Here is a 14676-nt window from a genome sequence, read left to right as displayed (position 1 = left end):
TGCGAGGGACGAATGTCATAACGAGTTTTGCGGATGGCTTGATGAGCAGAAGCATCGAGCACCTCTCCAAAACGGTCAACGAGCATATATGATGATGATTCACAACGTTCTGGGCTGGAGAGCTGTTGCCTTATCCCCTTCATGGACGCATGCTCTGACATGCACTGTCCGGTCTTGGCACTATACTGCATAGCATCACACTCGTCGTTTCGAGCATTCAGCAACTTAACGCTTTGCCAAAGAGAGCGAATGAACTCGAGACGTTTCTGCAACATCGCTGAGAGGCGCTTCAGAGGTTGCGGCCTGAGTTCTACTGCTGACGGAGTGTGGATACCTCGGAGGCTCTTCGGCCATTTGTCAGCCTATGCGACGAGACAGTCAAATGGCGTTAAGAGCCAAGTCAGGCGTACCGGAGCCTAGTCATACTATACGAGCAGCCGGCTACCCAACCTACGAATAGATTAGGGCAACCTGCTGTTGGCATATACGAGACGACTGAACGGTCGGTCGGCACGAGGTACGCTAATCAAGAAGTCTACGTGGCTAAATAGTGCGTCAGCCTAAGTAAGTCGGCATGCAAAGTATACGCTCTGTGACATGCCTGTGTAACAGAATTGCTGCTATGTACTTGAAAATGCAGGATTTCGATCACCGAGGAGCCTATCATTGCCCCTGGTGGCGTTAGCGAGTGCGCCAAGTCGTGCAAATCTACTTCGTATCACCACAATCGATCACGGCGCGTGCTGTTACTGCATAGCCATGGGAACGGCTACCCGTAGCCACCGGCTTGCCGTTCTGTTACACGGTCGATCATGCGAGGGCAGCTTACACCTCACTCCGATCTTGCAGTTTAATCTGGCTCAGACGGGGTTCAGGAACATATCCCTTATTGCGATGGGTAGTCGTCGTCACTTGAGAAGAGACAAAAGAACTCAGTCACCGTATTACAATGCACGCGCCCGGATCTTTCGTGAGGTTCGAGACATACGCCCGGGCGCGGGTCAGACACCCAGGTGCCGTCTACACCAGTCTAGCCTCATATGGCAGACTACGCCTAGGTCTTCCTCTTTCGACTCTCGAGCGTGGGTTCCTCAGTCTGGAGTATCAAATCACTACTGTTTGCGGGAAGTCATTTCTTTCATGGCGCCGGTAGCCTGGTAATGCGGAGCGGCCTGGGAAAGGGCGCCCCCACATGCACAGTACAATCTTTAGAAACCAAACGCAATCACTACTGGTTGGGAAACCATGATGTGAATGCACGTTCCAGTTGACCTCTAGGGGGTGAGCGAGCGCGTTTGCATACCGCCTGCCTGACGCGGTATCAAGATCAGGCAGGCACTTGTAGCACGCAATTGCCTCAGCAGACGCTTTGTTAACTTGCTCAGGCAGCCGCTCGCTCACCTGTACAGTGAAGTCGTCGCCCCGCATTCCCCAACACCTCACTATAACTCACTGCAGTGCCTGACCTCTTACCCGGTACCTTAAAGTCGCACTTGCCAACACCAGCGACTCACACTTGATCCCTACTTTCTCAACACCTGAACTGACGACACCTCCCGATATGAACACTCCCGCCGATACTGAACAGCCATCCATGGCGCCCTCGAGCCAACCCTCTGGCGCAGAGCCTATTGCCATTGTAGGCTTTGGCTTCAAGTTTCCCCAGGATATCACCGACGCTCAGAGCTTATGGAAGCTACTCATGGAACGCCGATCAACTATGACCGAGATTCCCAAGAATCGCTGGAATATCGATGGTTTCTACAAGGAGCATGGCCACCGACCTGGCACTGTAAAGAATAGAGGCGGCCACTTCCTCGCAGACGACCCCGCTCGTTTTGATGCTCCTTTCTTCTCCATTCAACCCGCGGAAGCGGAGTGCATGGACCCCCAGCAGCGTCTGTTGCTTGAGACAAGTTATCATGCTCTCGAGAACGGTACGTCATATCTCGAAAACTAACTCTACCCGCACTGACGTCTACACGCAGCCGGTATCCCTATGCAGGCAGCCATAGGCACTAGAACATCTGTTCACGTTGGTTGTCTACTTCAAGAGTACAGCCAAATCTCTCAGCGAGACGCCCAGATGCCAGGAGACTACCGCATCGTAAGTCATTGTCGATGTACTGCATGTGAGACAAACACTGACCTCGTACACCCATATCTAGGTAGGATCCAGCGGCTTGGCCATGCTTGCCAACCGTTTGAGCTGGTTCTACGATTTCAGCGGACCAAGTATGACCGTCGACACAGCTTGCTCAGGTGGCCTCGTTGCGCTCCACTTGGCGTGTCAAGAATTGTTGGCTGGTAGCGTCGATATGGTAAGTCAATTCTTCGTCTCATCTGCCATGTCACCTCCTGGAGCCTACATCGACGTTAGATCACTCACGTTGCACATTCCCATGTCGATGTAGGCTGCAGGCCTGTTCAAACTTTTCCTAGGTCGATATCATAACTAACACACGATTGTAGTCACTCGTCGGCGGTAACAACTTATGCTTACTTCCAGACTCAACCGCTCTCTTGAGCAGTTTGAACATGATGTCAAAAGATAGTGTTTGCTACTCGTTCGATGAGCGCGCATCAGGTTACGCCCGCGGTGAAGGCTTCGGCGTACTCATTCTCAAGCGTCTGGACAAGGCCATTGCAGATGGAGACACCATCCGCGGCGTCATACGATCAACCGGATGTGGCCAGGATGGTAATACCCCAAGCATCACGTCGCCCAGCCAGTCCGCTCAAGAGCGCCTCATTCGAGAGACGTATGCGCGCGCAGGTCTTGATCTCGGTGACACTCGCTATTTCGAGGCGCATGGCACCGGTACACCTGTGGGAGACCCTTGTGAAGCTGCGGCTATCAACAACGTCTTCTCCTCTCGAACGCCTGAAGATCCCATCTTCGTCGGTGCGCTCAAAGGCAACATGGGACATCCCGAGGGCGCCAGTGGTATCGCGGGCGTCATCAAGTCGCTTCTTGTACTTGAGAAGGGCATCATTCCACCAAACGTTTATCCCGAGCGTATCAACCCTGCTGTCGCAGCGGCTGGCCCTAACCTCAAGTTCCCACGCGTACCGGTAGCCTGGCCTACAAGCGGCGTCCGACGCGCAAGCGTAAACTCTTTCGGCTACGGAGGCACCAACGCTCACGTCGTTATCGACGATGCGCTGAGCTTTCTTAGCAGCCGTGGACTGAATGGCCGACACTGCACTGAATCCATCCAGGACAGCCAATCTGCGTGTCAATCGGATATCTCCGGCACCATGGAGAAAGAGCGAGATGACGACGATCATAGCACGGGTACCAATGTATCATCGGAACCTCTCGCTGACCTCACCCCATTCACTACTACGGACGATCCCAGCATGCTCCTTGGTGAGATTGGCAGGAATGTCCCGAAACTGTTGATACTATCTGCGTTCGATGAGCGTGCGGCTCAGCGATCGGTCTCCGCCCTGGGAACATGGATGAGCAATCACGCCGATCACGAGGATCGTACTCAACTTCTCAGTGATCTTGCATACACGTTGGCTGAGAAGAGGACACCATTCCCATGGAAGACAGCCTGCGTCGCCTCACCAGATCTGCGGTCGCAACTCACCTTTCCTGCTCCTACACGAGTCAAACAACACGTAAACGTGTGTTTCGTCTTCACTGGTCAAGGTGCGCAGTGGCATGGAATGGGTCGCGAGCTCTTAGCGTACGAGATCTTTCGAAGTGCTATGCTTGAAGCCGATCGATACTTTAAGTCACTCGGTAGTTCTTGGTCACTCATCGAAGAACTATACCACAAGTCGAAAGAAGAATCCACCATCCATCAGCCTGAGCTCAGCCAGCCAATCTGCACCGCGCTACAAGTTGCTATTCTCGACCTGCTGGCCTCATGGAACGTTCGCGCTTCCATCTCGGTAGGTCACTCTTCGGGTGAGATCGCTGCCGCCTATGCTAGCGGCGCAGTTTCACGAGAGTCTGCCTGGATGGTAGCTTATTTCCGAGGGCTGGCCGTTGCAATTACCCAAACTCTCAAACCATCTCATGGCGCCATGATCGCAGTTCAGGCTCCTCTCGATGCTTGGAAACATGTGATGGACAAGACGAATGTCGACAATCCCGATGATCCAATCGATGTTGCCTGCTACAACAGCGCGAGCAGCTTCACGCTTTCGGGTTCATATGCTATCGTTCATCAGCTGGCCGCAGCTCTCAAAGAAGCGCAGATCGAAGTACATGTTCTAAAGGTCAACGTTGCGTATCACTCGCCACATCACATGAATTCAGTCGCCGATATCTATGGAAAGCTACTCCGAAACATAGAGGCTGGAGAGCCGCTAGAGAGCCAGTCGTCATTTGTCTCAAGTGTCACTGGGCAAGATCTCCAATGTCTAGATGAGCTGCGGTCCTCCAGCTATTGGCAGCGGAATCTCACTGGGTCAGTACAATTCTCCGCTGCGCTACAGGGTGTATGCGCACGGCAAGATGCTTCAAGCTATCTCTTCCTCGAGATTGGTCCGCATTCCGTTCTGCGCTCGCCTCTAGGCGATATCCTCAAACAATACGGAAGGGATATTGCGACTGATTACAGCTCTGTCTTGCGTCGGGATCGGGCCGCCGACATTACCGCTATGGAATGTGCAGGAAAGCTACACACCATGGGTAGCACTGTCGACATAGCTGCAGTGAATATGGACAGCGGTCACAGCCCCAACTTCCTGCCGTCGCTTCCACGTTATCAATTCGAAGATAAGAAGAAGTACTGGCTTGAAGGCAGGACGAGCATTCAATATCGTCAGACACAGTTTGTTCATCACGAGCTTCTTGGCTCGCGCACCCCTGACTGGAACGAACTTGAAGCACGCTGGACGAACCGCATTCTCTTAGATCAGTCACCATATCTCAAAGATCATCAAATCAATGGTCTTTGCCTCATGCCTGCGGCGGGCATGCTTGCTATGGTCATTGAAGCTATGCGCCAGTACTATGGTCAGCGAGCTGAGAGCGCATCGGGTTACAAGCTCGAAGAAGTCAAATTTACGAAGGCTATGACACTTTCGGCTGATCCCCGCGGTACAGAGATACAGCTAACACTCCGACCAGGAATGCTGGAATCACGTGATGTGCAGCCTGGTTGCATGTGGCACCAATTCTCCCTTTTCGTTTACGAGGACGGCGGATGGCACCTGTGCTGTGCCGGTTCTGTTTCGATTGAGTACGACGAACGCCACGAGAACCTAGGAGGTTACAGTGAACATGCAAAGGCGCTGGATCAGAAGAAGCTCGCCTTCCATTCGGCTTTGGACGAATGCCGCGTCGATATCAACAGCGCTGACATCTACGGTGCATTCGATGAGGCCGGCCTCACCTATGGCCCAACTTTCCGGGGCATGCGCAATGTCAAGTGGGATCGAAACAATCAGGCGGCAGGCACAATTGGACTTCGAGACTGGCAGACGCACGCAAAGTTTGACTACAGTGATGCGCACCTCATTCATCCCGCTGCGCTGGATACCATACTTCAGATGACATTTCCAGCGTATTCCATTTACGCCAAGGACTCTTCAGCCACCACTGTACCGACTGGATTCAGCAACGCTTGGTTCTCTGCAAACTTGCTGCGCGAATCTTCCGATGCGCAAGATGTTAGGGTACATGCGAAGGTCTCTGGACGTGGATTCCGCAACAAGCTCTTCTCCGTCACTGCAGCATTTGCTGATACGCAAGAACTTTGCTTCTACGGCGATCTAGAGACTACCACCATTGGTCGCAGCGATCCATCCACAGAGAAGAAGGACGTGCCGCGCAGCCTATACCGCATCGATTGGAAGCCAGCTAGCTTCGATCACCCAACAACTTCGTCTACTTCATCAGCCTCTTCTAAGATTTGTATTCACATCATCTACGATGAAGCGGATTCATCACAGGTGGACTTGATGCAGAATCTTCGCCGAACAATGTCAGCGCAAGACGAGCTTGGTGTTGCCTTGGTAGCATGGAGCTCTGTATCAGAACATGACCTTGAGAAGGCTACCTGCGTGTTTCTTCCTGGTTTGGACGGCAATTTACTTCGACACATGCAAGAGGACGAACTCGAGAAGATCAAGACCTTGGTATCGAAAGTCAATGCCCTGCTGTGGGTCACGTTCCAGCATCGAGCTCTTGACCAGAGCCCCACCGAAGGCCTGGTTTCAGGACTTGTGCGCACGCTAGCGACGGAATCTGAAGACTATCGGCTCGTAAGCATCAGCCTCAATTCGGATAACGGACTTGACGTAGCCGCTGCCAATATTACGACGATTACCAAGACACTGTTAGATCCACAACCCGACCCGGAGGACGAGTACTGCGAAATTGACGGCCAGCTCTGCATTCCACGTGTAGTCGACGATCCGGAACTCACTGCTCAAGCACTGCCTACCGAAGATACTTTAGTTACTGTCACCAAACCTTGGAGCGAGCTTGACAGCCCAAAGTTGACCATCGGCGCGGCAGGCATCCTAAGTACACTGCATTACGAGCAGGCTTCCGACAACATTGGAGAGCTTGAGCCGGATGATGTTGTCGTTGAAATCAAGGCTGTTGGACTCAATATGCGGGACGTCTCGGTAGCACTCGGTCAGGTCCATGATGAGACCTTCGGAAGCGAGATCGCTGGAGTCGTGGTACGCACTGGTTCATCACACGATGGGGGCTTCCAGATTGGTGATCGCGTTTTCGGTGTCACACGAGATGGCATTGCGCAAATTGCACGCTGCAAGTTCTCACAACTGCACAAGATGCCGGACGGTATGAGCTTCTGCGATGCTGCTGTTTATCCAGTGGCATTCTGTACGGCCTACTACGGCTTGAAGCAGTGTGTCGGTATACAGGGTGGCGAGTCCATCTTGGTCCACGAGGCTGCTAGCACGCTCGGCCGAGCGATCATCCAAATCGCCGTTCTCCACGGATATACGAAAGTCTTTGCGACTGTAGGCACACCTGAAGAAGCGGCTTTCCTGGAGAAGGACTTCAACGTTCCGACGTCGAACGTGTTCCTCACTGGCAATCTCGACTTCCAGTATGGTATCCTCCGTTTGACAGGAGGACGAGGTGTTGATGTTGTGATGGGCTCTGAAGAACTCTTGCAAGATTCTTGGCCATGCATCGCTTCGTTCGGACGCTTTGTTGGCGTTGGAGAAAAGGACGTCTTCAACTCGACCGCGAATGGCTCAAACGAGATTGTGGTACCTCCTACAACGAAGAACATTACTTTCGTCAGCGTCAACTTCCAGGACCTAGCACAGAGCCATTTGTTTGCTGGCATCTTCACAGATGTGCTATCACTGATGGAAGGTGGTAAGATCACCGTGTCTCTACCTCCGACCGTGTTCAGGCAGCGTAGTATTCAGCAGGCTTTCCAGTCGCTCAAAGATGGAGAGACGCTTGGAAAAGTAGTCATCGAGATGGCTGGCGACGAGATTGTGGAAATGGAACTTTCGCCAGATTCTGACAAGCCATTGTTCTCTTCGGACGCCAGCTATCTTGTCGCTGGCGCATTTGGCGGCATCGGCCAGAGCATTGCTACGTGGATGGTACACAATGGAGCCAAGCATCTAATCTTGCCGTCACGATCAGCAGTCGAGGGTACTGGATCTGAGCGCGATTACTTCATGCAAGGACTGATGGCACAAGGCGCCGCAGTGTATGCTCCAGTATGCGACGTCGCCGACTATGACCAGCTTAAGGAGACCCTTGCGTCCTTCCAAGCTCTTCCGCAAATCAAAGGGTGTGTCCAAGCAGCAATGGTAATGCGCGACTCTTCCTTCGCAAAGATGTCGAGCGAGAAGTGGCATGAGTCACTCGCGCCCAAGGTAGACGGCTCCTGGAACCTACACCAGCTTCTACCTGCCGATCTCGACTTCTTCGTCATGTTGTCATCTTCCACCGGTATCATGGGCTCGTTCGGTCAATCAAATTACACCGTTGGCAACACATACCAGGACGAACTAGCGGCCCATCGTATGCGTCACGGCCAACGTGCTCACACCCTCGCTCTGAGCATGGTCACCGGTGTTGGCTACGTCGCTCAGAACGAGCAGGTACAAGCTTTGCTCCGCGTGCGGGGTATGCTGGAGGAGGTGCCGATGAGTGACATCTACAAGCTGCTACGCTTCTGCTGTGACCCCGAACGCGTCGATGCAAGCACCGTCGGGTCCCAGATCATCACACCCTTGACCCTGCCGGCTGATCTCCGTGCCATGGGTATCGTGGCACCTCTCGGTAGTACGCGGCCGCTATATCACTATCTCGACACGCTCCCTTCGCGCTTCTCTTCCGACACCGCGACCGCCGAAGCCAAGAATCGCCCTTCGTACAAGCTCTCAGAGGCCACGAACCTCGCTCAAGCCACCGATATCGTTGTCGACGCGATCCAGAACCAGCTTTCCAGTCTCTTGGTTGTCAGCAAGGACGACATCGATCCTCAGAAGGCGATCTATCGGTACGGCGTGGACTCGTTGGTCGCGGTGGAGATGCGGAACTGGTTTTCGAAGGCCACCGGAGCGGACGTTGGTACTGTGGATATCATGAGTGATATCAGTATCTGGCTGTTGGCTGTCAAGGTAGCGGGAAAGAGTAAGTTCGTCAAGGAGGAAGTGAAGGAGTAGACTGCCACAGCGAAGATGGGAATGCGGCTTGACTCAGACCGGGGCTTGGCGTCGCGCTGGTCAGTGAAGTAACTTGCGTCATTATATACATACATATATTCCAATGTATTGTCTTGTCAGCTTCTAGGTGTCATTGCGAGATCCACCACAACATGCTGATGACGCAGGTGTTCGTTATGACCGAACCTTAGAACCTTGGAAGTGACGCGACGCGACGCGACATGACGCGTGCGGGCTTGCTGCTGACTCATCCGCACTAGAGCTCGGCAATCCGGTGATATTCGTTGGAGCACCCAACATCACCCAAGCAATCGCTCCTCTGACCTCCTATGGCCATGATATCAGACGGCAAGGAACAGTGAATATCCCGAAAAGAGTATCTTCCAAAATTGCTTACCACTCCGGCTACTCCTGGATAGCAATCACCTATATCAGTCACGTATCAGCATCGTCATCACAGCAGTCGTTTCAGGGCTATCAGTAAGAGCTAGAAGTATAAGAGTACATGAAATCCAGGCCAGTAGAGCTTCTTCTCCCTCATATTGCTATATCACTTCTTTACCATCAACCCTTTAATATCCGTTTCCAGATCCTCTTTACAAGTGCAGCTGCTTTCGTCATGATACACATCTTCAGGTCTAGCGACCGGGCATCCATCCGCCTCGATCTCAAAATTAATGTCTTCAGGCGTAAGACTCAGCACGTTCTCCGTCAGAATCCTCTCCCACTCTACCAGCATCTCCCCCGTAACCCGTGCGTCTACCCAGACTCGGGATCCATCGAATGTGGTACGCCAATACCCACGCGCACCAAGGACGATGCGCAAAGTCTTCAGCTTGGGGATGTTCTGCTGCCAACTCCTTGGTATCTGGTTTGCCGGCTGCCAGAGGAGACCTAAGCCTCCGTAATCATTACGAGAAACTGACTGGCACCGGAAGTCTAAGTGGCGGATTTCGCTCCCGACCCGTAGCGATGGTCGATGTCCGTAATGTAGTGTATAGTCTGTGACCTGGAAGACGTTGTTATTGTAATATGCGGCTTTTGCTATGGTCGCGAAATCTGTACGGCGTAGGGGGAAGGAGGCGTAACTTCATTAGAGCCCAGTGTTTTGTGTAGGTGATTGGAGTTGGGAAGGTTAGGTGCTGCTCCAGAACCATTATTCTTAGCTCTGCTGGAAGCTTATGCCAGTATTGGAAGAAGATTGAGTCTTCCGAGTCGGCATGCACTAGTGAGTTTGCGGAACCTGTGGTTGTAATGACTTGATCGGGCATTGTTGTTATGGAGTAGAATCGGTGAGGTAAGCTTGGTGAGTTGGCAAAGGAACGATTGATATACTGATGGATGGCATGGTCTATACGGCTACATGGAGGGTGTTTTCACATAGTCGCTGGCTAAGCTGGTAGTAGTGAACCGCATTGTAGATGGAAGTGAAAAACCTGACATCACTTGTTACGTGAGATTTACACGCGCTCCACACGATCCTTATTGCTACATGGCTCGCGATCAGACCATCTACAGGTGTTTGTGATTAACAGATGCTCTGAGGATCAACAAACAATGACCCATTCGCCCAAGTTCTTAACACTTGTCTCATCTTGCGAACCCTCGAGACCTTCACACGAATGGCGACCGCTACCGCACCCCAGGAGACAGCGTCTTTCCATTCATGGTCAGACTTATCTACTGAACTTCAACTAGAAGTCCTCGGCCACGCCCTTACGTTTGCCGGGCCTATCGATCACAATACTAGTTACCAAGCGGTGAGCTTGTTGATACCAGTTTTGCGCTGTGGCAACACAGAGCTGGCCGCGATCGCCCGTGAAAGCTGTAAGCGAAACGGGGGTTCTGGTCAACTAGGCTCTGCACATCTAAATCAACAACTGACAGAGGCAGACTACAAAAGCAACAAATTCGTCACCACAATTCCTCTCTTCTTGATGTCCTTGCCTAGATTCCCGCCACTTGATGCGTATAAGTGGATCCGGAGATTTGAAGTCACTTTTAATCTCTATACATCGCGACGCAATGACCAGAACCTCGATATGGATACAGCTTGGAGAGTTCTTCTTGCGTCCACTCAAATGACACCAGGCCAAGATGTCACGCATGACAGAGCTGCTCTACAAGCAATTCGACGCTCCACTAACTGGCAAACGCGTTTCCCCAATCTGAAAATATTCCATCTCAAGGTCAAGATTCGTAGACCTTGTGAGGTACTACTTGTCACGTGGAAAACCATCGCCGCCTACTTTCCGGTGCATTCATGACTTCAAAGACGCCGTGCTTGATGCTTTAAAATATTGTGAACATCGTATGCAAGCGAAAGAGGTCGTAGTACGGGTGTATTGCGAGGGTTGCAGAAACGTCGGACTGTCTCAAACTCAGCCGGCTCGGGTCACAGAGCATCAGATATCACCACCGCCATGCACGTGTGAGCATGAGTTGGAAGAAGGTCTGGCCAAAGTGTTCGGAAGAGACTAGGAATTGTCTTGAGTAGGAGAGAAACGATACGTGTAGTATAGACGTTCGTTATGTTGGCGGGAAAGCTGTGAACCGGGGGACGCATTCAGGCGGTACATTCAAACCCGTGCCACAGCATGACGCATACGGATCATCTACACAGATACGTTAGCAATGTATCGCCTTCCGCCATTTGAGAGGAGGAATGTATTACATACCTGATTTCCTAGTGCCAGTCGATGACATCAATGCACGCTTGTACGAAGCCGACTTGCCAACAACATCTCCATCCCATTTACCGGTCGAAACCAGCCCCTCGATGACACTTTCGAAGTACCTCAGCTGCGGACATAACTCCAGCACCTCCTGAACCCGCTGATTCTGCCACGGCATGACCATACCAGATGCAGATTCGATCTGTAGAGAGCGGAGTTGAGTTCCAATGGCTTCACAAACCCTCGTGACTGCTTTGTCAAAGCTACCAATATACATGTTCGACGTGCTTCCAGCAACCAGCTTCAGATCTGACAACAGTGGCACAGTTCCCAAGAAACTTTGGAGAGTAGCAGAGTCGATAGAGGACGGGTTCAAACTCAGCGTGTGTAGCTTGGGTACTAGACCAGCGATCTCTCGTAGCAGATGTTCAGAATGAGTGGAGGCCACGTCTAAGATGCGCATCTCACTCCAGTCCATGGCGTAGACCCAATCGCTGCAGTGCTTGGGGCTAAACTCGTAGGCATGCGCAAGGTCATCAGCTCTGGAGATGACCAACTCTTCGAGCGTGGGGAATGTATCCGTTTCCTGGAATCGGAAATGAGATCCGCCAACGGCCATAGCCGTGTAGCTGTTACGTTGACTTCTCGCAGCCATGGTAAAGTGTTGCTGTTTACTGAGACGCAACCGTAGGACCTTGAGGTTGCGGCCCCGCATGAGTAGTGTCTTGAGTTTAGAGAGATCGCTGTTTTCGTCCTGCAGACGTGTTGCTCCCCGATGGAAGCACCAGACTGTAATGTCGAGTGTGTGGAGCTGAGGTGATGACAGGAGAGCTTCATCTAGAGCAAAATCCTTGCGATTGTGGTTCGTGACTTTTAACTGAGCTGAAGGATGATCGCGGTGCAGCGCCTCGAGAACACGCATGGAGATGGCGTAGTTGGCGTTCCAACTAAATGATGCAAGGTTTTGTGTGCATTCTATGATGTGTAGAATCGTCGCGGGGGGGATGTAGCTATGGTCGGGATAAGATGGGATGACCAAGTGACGCACTGTTTTCGCCATCCTACCACTGTTCCGTTTTAGACTGCTCACGATGCTTGTGGGAGAACCGGGTCCGCTTTTCTTGGGTCTGCCCGAGGTGATAGTACGAAAAGGCCATCCCAGGCCATTGGTGATGCGTGCCGTCATAGTTGAGCCTCGCTCTTTGCAAGCACCCACTGTGATAGTGCGGAAGATAATTGGCTCGCATTGATTGCGACATGTATGCGAAACAAGACTGAGCGAGATCTGGTCTGATAGTGAGAGCTAGACAAATGTTAACGTAAGTCAAGGTGTTTTGCGCTGGTGAGGCGCACCTGATCAAGAAGAAGGCGATATATGTCTGTCGGTAAATCGGGTAGCTTCATCTTTCGTTTGTTGATTACTGACGAGTCGGAACGGAGAAAGGCGAGTACGATACGCGATACTTGGTAGCGATGTGCAGAGAAGATGCGCAGATAATCTAAAGTATATATGAACGAGCTTAAGTGCATGCCTTCCGTCTATATTATGACAATGCCGCGAGGCTGTGATCGCATCGCATATTGTGGCGCCGTGGCTGGGGTGGCAGGCAGACACGGAGGGGCAAGCTGCGCCACGCTGTATGCCTGAGTCCCGGACATGTATTAGACGACCACATGCGCCTTGTCGCAGCAACGCAACAGAGAAATCGAGATAGCTAGTTGGTTCACGTAATAACAGGATTATTATGCATGATGCGAGCGGGACAGAATTCGCTGGTTACCTTTTGTACGGCGAGTGATTGTGCTATTGCAATAGTGTTTCCTGCTCTTCCTTTGAAATACCGAAGAGATACAGTACATCCAGCATGCTCTTTGAGTTGAGACGAGCAGGAGCTTGCATCTGCACCTTTGGCTTCGCGTGGAAGGCAACGCCCAGACCGGCTACGCCCATCATAGGAAGATCGTTCGCGCCGTCGCCGACGCATATTACCTGGTCCAGGAGTATATTCTCCTTCTCGGCAATTCCTAGGACGTGTTGGCGTTTCTTCTGGGCGTGCACAATCTCACCGGTCAATTCGCCTGTGAGTGTGGCTCCGTCGTCGGAAACGACCAGGTGGTTAGCAAAGGCGTAGTCAAGACCAAGTTGCTGTCCCATCCATCCTGTTAGGGGAGTGAAACCCCCGCTAAGTACTGCTGTCTTGAAGCCCAATCGCTTCAGAGCGGTGATAAGATCCTTGACGCCCTCGTTCAATGTTATTCTTGGCTTCAGTGTCTCAAATACACTGCTTGGCACGCCCTTGAGCAGCTTGCATCGTGCGCGCAGACTAGCCTCGAAGTCAAGCTCACCGTTCATGGCAGCAGCGGTGATGGCGGATACCTCCTTTTCCACGCCAATCAGCGAAGCGATCTCGTCAATGACCTCTTGCTGTATGAGGGTGCTGTCCATGTCGAAGACGGCAAGCCTCTTGTAGCGCCGATGTATGGTGTCTGCCTGGAAGACGCACTCAACGTTCCACTCGCGCTCGAAGCGCGACACGGCTTCATGCCTGCGCAACGTCTCAAGCGCGACGGGCGAGGCGCTTGGCAAGGGGAACGTGACTTCGACTACCCTACAGAGCTTGCTTGCCTCCAGCCTCTTGCTCGTTATGGTGTTCTGCTCCAAGCCGGTTATAATGCTGGTGAGGGTGACGAAGAACTCGGTGAGGCAGCTTTGGCTGACGTAGCTTCCGTAGAGATTGTCGCGGGCGTTGGGCCCAGGTGTGGGCGGTTCGAGGGGGTAGTCTGCGAGGTTCTCGGTGGGCACGGCGCCGTCCTTCAGCGACTCGAGGGAAGCGGAGGGAATTGGGTCACCGGGACTTCGGGGGGACAGATCGGCATGCTGGAAGAAGTTGGGCGTGTCGGCCTTGTAGAAGAGCGTCGCGACGATGTGCGTGGCCGACACGTCGAGAGCGGGAGGCTTGGCCGCCATGGTGGGATGGATCGGGAATAGCTTAGTCGTGATACTTTCGGACCTTTAGTACCCAGGTGGTCCAGAGGAGCGGAGGTGGATGAGGAGCTGCTGCTGTATGACTTGTTTGCAAGGCGGGGATGCATGCGACTGGAAATTTCGGCAGGGGTTCAGGCACAACTGCGCTAGCCTGACAACCCCACCAGCTCGTATGTGGACACTCAAGTCACCATGTCTGACGGCTGATCGACCTCGCATTCGCGTGTGCACTTCTCGGTCGTATTTCTCCCCTTAGTTGCAGACTATGGATAATGCGACAAGCTCAACACTGGGGCAGCCTATCATGACCGCGGGCTCCCACTCGACTAGGTGGATGGGCGACCTTACGCTCGCGAGCCGAGGCTGCTCTCCTTAGTG

General features: G+C 52.6%; 3 protein-coding genes across 3 annotated transcripts; 1 reads left to right on the top strand and 2 right to left on the bottom strand.

Annotated features, from left to right (window-relative positions):
- Positions 1-1561: 1561 nt before the first annotated feature.
- On the top strand, positions 1562-8637 carry J4E90_001890 (Type I Iterative PKS; the record flags this gene model as incomplete). The annotated part of the gene is made up of 4 exons (XM_051431474.1): positions 1562-1937; positions 1989-2107; positions 2169-2321; positions 2473-8637. The coding sequence occupies 4 exons, from the start codon at positions 1562-1564 to the stop codon at positions 8635-8637; spliced, it is 6813 nt and encodes a 2270-aa protein (XP_051294608.1).
- A 2670-nt stretch (positions 8638-11307) lies between these two features.
- J4E90_001889 (uncharacterized protein) lies at positions 11308-12234 on the bottom strand (the record flags this gene model as incomplete). The annotated part of the gene is made up of 1 exon (XM_051431473.1): positions 11308-12234. One exon carries the CDS (start codon positions 12232-12234, stop codon positions 11308-11310), a length of 927 nt encoding a protein of 308 aa, XP_051294607.1.
- Positions 12235-13116: 882 nt separating this feature from the next.
- Positions 13117-14280, bottom strand: J4E90_001888 (uncharacterized protein; the record flags this gene model as incomplete). The annotated part of the gene is made up of 1 exon (XM_051431472.1): positions 13117-14280. One exon carries the CDS (start codon positions 14278-14280, stop codon positions 13117-13119), a length of 1164 nt encoding a protein of 387 aa, XP_051294606.1.
- Positions 14281-14676: the final 396 nt, after the last annotated feature.

This window comes from Alternaria incomplexa (genome assembly GCF_024043165.1).
Source record: "Alternaria incomplexa strain BMP 0042 chromosome Unknown scaffold_2, whole genome shotgun sequence".
Taxonomy (NCBI): domain Eukaryota; kingdom Fungi; phylum Ascomycota; class Dothideomycetes; order Pleosporales; family Pleosporaceae; genus Alternaria; species Alternaria incomplexa.
Note: the sequence above shows the minus strand (reverse complement) of the source record. Positions and strands in the feature narration are given on the sequence as shown.